This window comes from Onychostruthus taczanowskii, unplaced genomic scaffold, assembly GCF_017590055.1.
Source record: "Onychostruthus taczanowskii isolate IOZ18803 unplaced genomic scaffold, ASM1759005v1 scaffold19, whole genome shotgun sequence".
NCBI classification, from domain to species: Eukaryota; Metazoa; Chordata; class Aves; order Passeriformes; family Passeridae; genus Onychostruthus; species Onychostruthus taczanowskii.
In genome coordinates this window covers 13,384,459-13,393,706 of record NW_024499128.1, presented here as the reverse complement: position 1 = coordinate 13,393,706, position 9,248 = coordinate 13,384,459, and the positions used below count along the sequence as shown (strand labels likewise).

The following is a 9,248-nucleotide window of genomic DNA, read 5'->3' as shown; positions in this document are numbered from 1 at the left end:
TTCTGGTGGTGGCTGTTCTGTCTCATACAGTGGGTGGATCCTGGTGGTGGTGTTGGGGTGTGAAGGACGCTCTGGGGACCCTGCCCCGAGATTTGGCTCTGCCCTGCATGCTTGTAATTGTTTGTTTCACCAGTGCTAGTAAAAACAAGTTCTGTGTGAAAGGCTTCTGCTTTCCTGATGGAAAATAAGGGGGGGAATGATTTTCCTGCTGCTGAACAGCAAATTCACATCGCTGTTCCTGTACACCCGGTTCATCTCAGCACGGGGGCCTTGCTTTAACCCTCACGAGGCAGGAATGGGTTATTTGTGAGCAGATTTTCCTCAGAGCCAAGAAATGACATGTCACAGCAGCACTGCCAGGCTGGGAGCCAAGGAAGTGTCGCTGGATAACAGATGCTCTGGCAGTGGGGGAGGTAAGGATGGAAAATGGAGCAGAGGCTGCAGTGCTGCCCGTGGTGCTTGTGTTGTGGGGCGTTCTCAGGGGCTGCACCCCACTGTGAGATCCCTGGCACACCAGTGACCCTCTGCCCTCCAGCTGTTCTCACTGTGCCCTTGGACACTTCTCCATGGCCCCAGGGCCTGACTGAGCTCTGGTGTTCTCTGAGCAGCTGCCCAGCAGTGCGGGGGCACACGGAGGGTTTGGCTGCTGTGCCTGTGGCGCTTTCCCCGTGCCAGGGACACAAGGTGCCTGCTGGTGGGGAGTGGTCGCTGGCTGCCCTTGGGTGTGGTGACCCCGAGGGATGCGGTGAGGGACCTGCAGCCGGAGCCGAGCTGCTGTCCTGGGGCAGCCTTTGTCCCGGCACGGCTCACGGAGCGGGGACAGCGCACGTGTCCCGGGATGAACCGGAGCGAGGGGCACAGGCCGGGGCTGAGCCCCCGAGTGCCGCAGGCGGCGGCTCCGCGCTGAGCCCCGGGGCCGTGCCGAGCTGCCGAGCCCCGGCCCGGAGGGAGGGAGCTCCGGGGCCGGTGCCGCGGGGCGGGTCCGGGCCGGGGGCTGCCGTTCCCGGCGCCTCCGCCCCGCCGCAGCGGGGGCGGGCGGGGGCTTCCTGCCGCCGCCTGGCAGAGCCGCCCGCGCCGCGCCATGGAGCGGCCCCGGCTCCCGCTGCCCCGGCCGCCGCTGCCCCGGCTGCTGGCCGCCGCAGGTGAGCGAGGCGAGGGGAGCTGGGGAAGGGTCCCCGCTCCCGCCGGGCCCTGGGCGGGGGATGCTGCGCTCGGGGGGCGGCGGCAGGGCCGGTGCATCCCGGAGGTCTGCGGCGGCGGTGGGGCCGGTACCGGCACCGGGCGGGTCCGTGTCCCCGCTGGGGCTGGGGGCGGCCGCTGCTGCTCGGTGTCACCGGGACCTGCCCAGAGCGGGCCCGGGGCGAGCGGGCAGCGGGGCGGGCACGCCGGCGGCGGCCGCGTGTGTTTTCCGTGTGGCCGTGCCGTGCCGTGCCGTGCCGTGCCCCTGCGAGTCCGTGGTCTCGAAGGCGGCGGGTGCTGCCCCTGCGGGAGCCCTTTGAGGCGCTGGTGGAGAGCGGGGCCCGCAGGGCTGGTGGTGACCCCCGAGCAGCGCCAGCCCCACCCGGGCGGTGACCACCCGCCCTGGCGCCTGCTGGCAGGCCCGTTATCACTGGAGAGGAGCCGCCACGGGCCCCGGAGCCCTGCCCGGAGCCCTGCCCAGGCTCTGGCGCCGTGCCCTGCCCCGGACCCGTTGGTGCCGGTGCCGGGATGATCGGGCTCGGGGCTCCCAGCACGGGCACAGGGAGGTGGTGGGGCAGGACTCGGCACCGCTCGTTGGGACAGGGACAGGCGGTTCCTGGCTGGGTTTGGGTTGTTCCGGAGCATCTCCTTCAGCAGAGCCCCCCACCCTCAGCGGTGGGGTGCCTGGTGCTGGCGCGGGATGCTCCTTTCCCTGTCTCGCAGTGCTCGTGGAATGCTGCGCGCGGCTCTGCCCGGCTCTGGGCAGCGGCACGGGCTCCGCTCTGGGCGCCGCCGACCCCTGCGCCCACCCGGGCACCGCGACGGGGGAGCGCTGCCGGACAGGTACCGCCGCCCCTCCCGCTGCCTCCGGGGCACCGAGTGCCAGCCGCGTGTGCTGCGGCTGCCGGGGGTCGGAGCCGCTCAGGGTCCGGCCCTCGCCTCTGCCCGCAGATCGCCCGCGGCCGGGAGCTGGCACGGGGCAGCCGCCGACACCAGGGGCCGTGGGGCAGCTGTGGACAGAGGCTGAACTGCCGCCCCTCCCCGGGACCCCCGCCGGGACAGCCGAGCTCTCCAGCCCGCAGGAGAGCCCCAGGGGCCCCGGGCTGGGCAGGGAGGGGACAGGGCCGGCGGTGCGGGGTGGCACTGCCACCGAGCCCCCGGGGCCGCTGGTCTCTGCAGGCGGGGAGCAGCCGTCCCCTGCCAGGCTGGGGGTGACCCCTGCAGGGACCCCAACCCCTGTGGAGGCAGGCACAGATCCTGCCACCTCGCACCCCCCGGGCCCTGACCTTCTAGGACCTGTGACAGTAGAAGGTGCCACGACAGCGCAGGGGACACTTTTGTATTCATCACCCTCTGTGACAGTGCCAGGTTCTGCCAGGGGACAGGGGAGGTCCAGCAGCAGCCTGCTGGGATGGAGGGCCGCTGGGACAGCCCTCGTGCAGAGCCAGAATGCCACTCTCCAGCTGGGTGACAGCAGCCCAGGGACACGCCCGAGCACCGTGCTGGCCACTGACAGCTCAGTGCCAGGGACATCTCCCTTTGCTGGGGGGCTGCAGAGGCTGCTGACCCCCGCAGGGACGCTGCAGGGGACACACTGGGGGCTGCCAGGAGGACAGGGCTTTGCTTCCCGCCCACAGGAGGGTCCCCACTCTGCCCTTCACCCCTCTGCCCTGTCCCTTGGGCCTGGTGGGAGCCCTTTGGGCAGCACAGCCTGGCCAGCCGTGGGGACAGGCCCAGCCTTGCTGCCTCCCACACACAGGGGCTCAGGTCTGCCTCTCGCCAGCACCCCAGGGGTGACCTCTCCCAGCCAGGGAGGGGCTCTGGACCCGACCACAGGGGTCTTGGGCCCACCTGACAGAGAGGGTCCCCCTGAGCATGGTCACATCCCCCTGAGCCCATCAGCCATCCCAGAGCAGCCCCCTGTCCCCCCTAGCAGCCCTGCTATGGCACAGGGTGGGGTGGCAGACGCCAGTCCTGGATCCTCCCACATCCCCCCCTCCCCACAGTCTGTCCCAGCCAGTGGCTCTGCAGTGACCCTGCCATCGACCCCGCTGCCTTCCCCAGGGACCGGCTGGGGGGTCCTGGGGTTTGGCCCCACTATGGACACCCCTCTGGGAGACCCCTCCCCAGGGCTGCCCCATTCCAGCTCGAAGGTGGGTCCTGCTGAGAGCCCTCCATCCCTGGGGGGGACCCAGGTGGCACAGGGCAGCCTGGCACCCCCCTCAGCACCTGGGCCTCCCCAGCAGCCAGATCTGTCCCAGCCTGTGCCTTCCCTGGGACCGACCGCTGCTGTTGGTGTCACCACCACCAGTGTCACTGCCACCATCGCAGCTGCCACCAGCCCAGAAAGGCTCGGGGACATGGGCACAGTGACAGCAGAGCCGCGTGCTGCTGTACTGCAGAGGGATGGGCAGGGGGTGACATGGGCAGCTCATGTGCCCACTGTGGTGCCCGGGCCCCCCCAGCAGCCCACAGATTCCCATGGTGGGGGCCCTGGGTCCCCCCCAGCTGCTGTGGACACAGAGCTGGCCCAGCCATCGAGCAGCCCCAGAGGGAGGACAGACCCTGACACCCCCCAGGTGACACTGGCCGGGGTGGGCAGGGCCCCCCAGGTGTTCATCGTGGAGGATCAGCCCCCAGTCCTCAGAGGTGAGTCAGGTTTTGGGGTCCTCTGCTGGGGCACGGCAGGAGGGGGAGGTGGAGGTGGCTCCTGGGGTGGGGTCATGACCTGCTGGTCCCCACGTCGTCCTGCAGCATCCCTCCTGCGCATCCCCTGCGAGCTGGTGCTGGACATGGGGTTCGTGCCGGCCCTGCAGGACCCGGGGTCCCCGGAGCGCCAGGAGCTGCTGCACAGCTTCAACCAGACGGTGAGTGCGGGCCGGGCCGGGGGCTGCGGGCCGGGGGCTGCGGGCCGGGGGCTCGCGCTCAGCCCCGCCGCCCCGCAGGTCACTCCGCTCTTCGCGCCGGTGCCAGGCTTCCTGCGGCTGGAGGTGACGGCGGTCAGGTGGGTGTGGGCACGGTCCCGCAGCGCGTCCCGCTCCCCGGCTCGGGGCACGGCGGCTGTCACCCCGCGCTGTCCCCGCAGGGAGGGCAGCGTGGTGCTGCGCTACGACGCGCTCTTTGCGGCCGAGCGGCTGCCGGGGCCGGGGCTGGACGAGCTCCTCGAGGCCGCGCTGGGCTCTGGGCTGGCGGTGGGCGCGGCCCCCGTCCTGCGCCACGCGGCTCTGGGTGAGTGCGAGGCCCGGGCCGGTGGCAGGGTGGGCACACGCTGGGCAGGCAGCGGTGACACAGCCGGGCCCGTCCCCGCAGCGCGGCCGCTGGACCCCTGCGCTCTGCTCTTCACCTGCCCGGCCGGCTTCGCCTGCGTGGCCGGGCCGGACGGGAACGCGACCTGCACCTCCCTCTGCCACCGTGCCTACTGCAAGAACCAGGGCATCTGCTCCCACGGCCGGGACCACCAGCCGCGCTGCCAGTGAGTGCCCTGGGGACAGCCCGGGCGGGCGGCACCGTCCCCCTGGCGCTGACGGACCCCTCGGTGCAGGTGCCCCGTGGGCAGCGATTTCTGGTTCGTGGGGCTGCGCTGTGACTACCGGGTGACACAGCAGGGCCTGCTGGGCACGGCGGCCGGGGTCCTGCTCAGCATCCTCCTGCTGGGCGCCGTGCTCGCCGCCGTCGCCGTGCGCCGCTTCAAGGCGCTGCTGCTGGAGGCCAGGGCCGACCAGACCCGCAGCAGGTGGGAGCACGGGGGGCCCGACTGGGGTCTGTGGGCTCTGGAGGGGGGGACTGGGCTGGGGATGAGCTCTGCCAAGGAAAACAGCGTTGGGAGTGGGATAGCGGCAGTGGGAGGTGATGGAGGGGATGCTCCCGGCCACGGGGAGTGGGGTGCAGGCAGAGAGGCTGGCTGGGGGCCTGTATGGGGCTGTGGTGGCACTGAAGGGCTGTGGGCCGTGCTGCTGTGGACAGATGTGCTGATGAGTTCCAGCTAGGTGGTCCCTGGGACCCCTCAGTGCTGCCCGTGGCACGGGGTCTGTCTGCCCCAGCGTGTCCTGCCTGTCCTGGGTGGGTGAGCAAGGCTCCGGCACAGCCCTGACAAAGCAGCTCGTTTGGGAACGGGCTCTGCTGTGCTGGCCTCACTCCCTGCCCGTTCTGTAATGTGCCGTGGGGATTGTTCCCGAGGAAACCACTGGAACAGCTGCAACCACCGTGGGGCGCGGCCAGAGGCTGATCAGCGTCACGGGCTCTGTCCCACCCTGCCTGTGCGGCTGGGCCCTTCCCTGGGCCCAGGAAATTTGGGCAGAAATCTGCAATCTGTGTGGTCAAGCTGTTGTGTGCTCACGTGCTTGTGTGTGTACACATGTACACACGTGTGCATGCGCCTGCCCTCTGTGTGTGTGTGTATCTATATATGTGTGCACACCTGTGTGTACCTGTGTCTGTAACTGTGTGTGTGCACACCTCTGTATGTGTGTATCTGTGTGTACTTGTGTGTGTGCACACCTGTGTGTCTGTATCTATGTGTATGTGTACCTGTGTGTACCTGTGTGTGCACACCTCTATGTGTGTATGTGTGTACCCGTGTGCACACCTGTGTGTGTGTATCTGTGAGTACCTGTGTGTGCACACTTCTCTGTGTGTGTACCTGTGTGTGCACACCTCTCTGTGTGTATCTGTGTGTACCCGTGTGTGCACACCTGTGTGTGTGTACCTGTGAGTACCTGTGGGTACCTGTGTGTGCACACCTCTGTGTGTGTGTACCTGTGTGTGCACACCTCTCTGTGTGTGTATCTGTGTGTACCCGTGTGTGCACACCTGTGTGTACCTGTGTGTGTACCTGTGTGTGCACACCTGTGTGTGCACACTTCTCTGTGTGTGTTACCCGTGTGTGCACACCTCTCTGTGTGTGTATCTGTGTGTACCCGTGTGTGCACACCTCTCTGTGTACCTGTGTGTGCACACCTGTGTGTGCACACCTGAGCCCGTGCCCACCCTCCCCGCAGCTACCGCCGTTTCTGCCGCCTGGACGACGTCTCTGCCCAGTACTGGTCCCGCTCGGGGCTGCCCTCGGCCAGCTCGCTGGACAACCCGGCCTTCAGCAACTCGGAGGAGCTGCTGCAGCTGCGGGTCCTGGGCAGCTGCGGCTGCCGGGGGGACGCCGTTGGCAGCGGTGCCAAGCGGGGCCCGGCGCCCTGTGCCCACCCACAGTGCCAGCCCAGGTGGGAGCGGGGACTGCCCTGGGGGGCTCTGGGCAGGGAGGGCTGTGGGGCACAGGGAACCGTGTTTGCAGCCCTGCCCAGCCAGGGGCTGCTCCTCCACGGACAGCGCCAGGAGCTCTGACCCCCCCCAGCCCCTGGAGCCCCCGGAGCAGCACCTGATGATTTTATTTTATTTTCTCCCCCGGGAGGAGCTGTGTGTGCTGGGACTGCTGTAAGGGAAGAGAGTTCACGTCTGCAGGAAAGGGTGGCTCTGTGTGCTCATGGGAAACTCAGATCAGCTTCCAGGGGTGTCCATGGAAAAAGAGCCCTGGAAGTTTCCAGCTCTATTGGCAAAGGGCGGGACGGGCAGGAACCTCCCCAGCCGTGGGCCCGGGGGGATCAGGAGCAAAGCCACAGCTCCAGGTGGTCCCTCACTCCAGGCCTAAGCTTGGCACTGTCCCAACAGCGACTTCACCATCCCCAGGGCACAGCACAGGGTCCCTCTCCTGCACCAGCCTGACTCTCACCCCTTAACTACCCGTGGATTCTTTCCCCAGCTTCCATTACGAGTGGGACACGAGCTCCAGCAGCATCAATGACCCTATGGTGGACTCGGGGAAAGCCAGCGACATCTCGGTGTCCAGCTGGCCCATGGAGCCCATCCAGTGGGCTCCCTTCCCCCTGCACCAGCTTTCCAGGCAGCGACCGGTGAGCAGGGGGCCGGGAAGGGCGGAGGGGCCGGGCGGGGGTGCAGGGGGTGCGGGTGCCCCGGGCTGCACCCTGCCCACCCAGCCCGGCAGGGTGACTCCAGGGCAGCGCCGGGAGCCGTCCCTGGCTGGGACAGCCCCCAGGGGCACAAGGGACAGCCCCCAGGGGCACGAGCCACGTTCCCCCCGTGCAGCACAAGGCCCGCTGGCCGCAGCCCTTCTGCGAGGGGCTGGAGCTGGGCACCCTGGAGCGGAGCTGGACGGCCTGAGGCCACGGACACAAGACTGCAACGCGGCTCAGCTTTAAAACCAACCACATTTTATTTCCACGTCACGAGCTCAGTGAAGGAATCCACACACTTGGACGATACAACCGAGGCGGGTGTGATGTCAGTGATGTCGGTCCCGGCGGGGCAGCCCCTGCCCCGCTGCCTGTCCGGGCCTCCGGAGCAGGCAGGTACAGAGAGGTGTCAGGACACACAGTGCTGGCATCCACCAGGCCGTGACTTTGGGGGCAGTCTGGGCAGAAAGGCCGGCGGTTCCGGAGGGCACGTCACGCTCAGCTCTGCCCCACGGCCGCCGCAGGACGAGCTCGGCCACGCCGCAGGGAGGGAGACGCACGAAAGCGACGCTGCGTCCTTCATCGAGATTCATGTCAATGAGGTATAAACACCGGGATGTCGTAAGCATTAAAGTTTATTTTCCAAAATGCTCTCCTTATTCGCACGTGTCCTCTGGAGCATCAAGCTGGGCACAAATGGTGGGGGCTGGAAATGGGGCGCTGTACGGAGGGCAACGGGCTCCCAAAGGTGCTCGGATAGAAAAGGAAAAGCAAGCTGCAGTTCTACACTTAGACTCTCATAGTCTCGGAGGGGGGCACGTTGAGGGAGATTTTTGCTAGAATAAAATGCAGATCTCTTCATAAAAAAATCAGTTTGCTAAAAGAAAACTCAACCTATGGGCATACAGAGCTATCGGATCGGTCGATATTCTCATCGTATAGAAAACAGCCTACAAATAAAGTCACAAAAAATAGACAGTTATATGCTGAGCAGCCAAAAACATCATGATTTATTAATATCTGGAGAAACTTCATAATTCAAACACAACCAAACTGTACATTTTACAATCACATTCTATTTGTAAACAGTTAAAAGCCACTGACTTCTTTTGCATCTTCGGACACAAACATTAGAATCAAGGCAATGAAATGATGGCGATTTCTGCACTGTTAAAATTTTTACCCTTGCCTAGTCTGGAATTCGTGGACTAAACAAGCATTCAATAATACCTTTTGTGGCAAGAGGATGTAACTCGTTCACTTTTGCGAGAAAGTACTTGCGAGAACTTTGTCAACATTGAAACTCGATACACACACGATCTGTAAGCCCAGCCCGTGGTTACAGGATGCATAGTTACTCAGGTCGGCTCGGGGACACGGCCCCACAGTAACACAGTCACAGAGCAGGAACAGCCACTCGATGGGATTACAAAAACTCGGATAACTACGGATTATTAGCAAACCACCACCACTCACTAAGAAAAGACAGCGTCAAAAGCAGAATGTCCAACTCCAGCTTGAAGCGTTTTTTTTTTTGGCAGAGAAAAGTCTTACAGAGCAATAAGTATTATCAGTGCTAAAAGTTGAGTTTTTTTTTTTTTTTTTTCCTATAAGAAACTACAAGGAGTTTTTACTGGGGAACTGGTTTTCCTGAGAGCCATGCTCTTTGATTTAGGATACAGGAATAGAAAACAAAAGGACATGGCCAAACACTGTTCGTTATTCCCAGAGATAGAAAGCATCTTTTTCATTCTCAATTTTTTTTTTTTGTCTTTTTAAAAATTTTTAAAATGATGGAAGAGTAAACATTTTTCTCAAAAAACAAAAAAAATATTCTGTAAACAAGAAGGCGCCGACACAGGCACCCCCAAAACAAAATTGAAAGCCTATTGAAAGTGCAGGACCCCCCTGGCTTGCAGGCTGGGTTGCAAGTCACAGCTGTGGCCACAGTTTTTCAAACTGCAGAGCTAAATTCTTTAGTTTTATACATGAAAAAACTGGTGCAATACTTTCATTCATAATCCTAAGTCAGTATCCTAACTCGATCTTGGAACGCCACGACACCACGAGCAGGTAGGCAAACATCAAGGCATAGTAGAGAGCGCACAC

At 63.8% G+C, this 9,248-nt stretch overlaps 2 protein-coding genes across 12 annotated transcripts in view; one reads left to right on the top strand and one right to left on the bottom strand.

Annotated features, from left to right (window-relative positions):
• The first annotated feature begins 1,081 nt into the window (after window positions 1–1,081).
• On the top strand, window positions 1,082–8,923 carry LOC121334452 (nascent polypeptide-associated complex subunit alpha, muscle-specific form-like). The gene is made up of 10 exons (XM_041401604.1): window positions 1,082–1,142; window positions 1,903–2,022; window positions 2,131–3,828; window positions 3,934–4,046; window positions 4,125–4,183; window positions 4,265–4,651; window positions 4,721–4,912; window positions 6,177–6,392; window positions 6,929–7,079; window positions 7,273–8,923. The coding sequence occupies exons 1-10, from the start codon at window positions 1,082–1,084 to the stop codon at window positions 7,345–7,347; spliced, it is 3,072 nt and encodes a 1,023-aa protein (XP_041257538.1). The 3' UTR covers window positions 7,348–8,923.
• The window catches only part of TNRC6A (trinucleotide repeat containing adaptor 6A), a 42,955-nt gene continuing 41,082 nt past the window's right edge, over window positions 7,376–9,248 (bottom strand). For all 11 annotated transcript variants that reach the window (XM_041401381.1, XM_041401374.1, XM_041401379.1 and 8 more), the window contains one exon: window positions 7,376–9,248. This exon is cut by the window's right edge and continues 830 nt beyond it. The gene's annotated coding sequence lies outside the window, so the exon portion shown is untranslated.

Excerpts from the sequence above, each read along its gene's own strand:
- LOC121334452 (XM_041401604.1), top strand. The coding sequence starts at position 1,082 with ATGGAGCGGCCCCGGCTCCCGCTGCCCCGGCCGCCGCTGCCCCGGCTG. Across the intron at positions 3,829-3,933 it reads TCAGCCCCCAGTCCTCAGAG|CATCCCTCCTGCGCATCCCC; the intron begins GTGAGTCAGGTT and ends GTCGTCCTGCAG. Across the intron at positions 4,652-4,720 it reads GACCACCAGCCGCGCTGCCA|GTGCCCCGTGGGCAGCGATT; the intron begins GTGAGTGCCCTG and ends CCCTCGGTGCAG.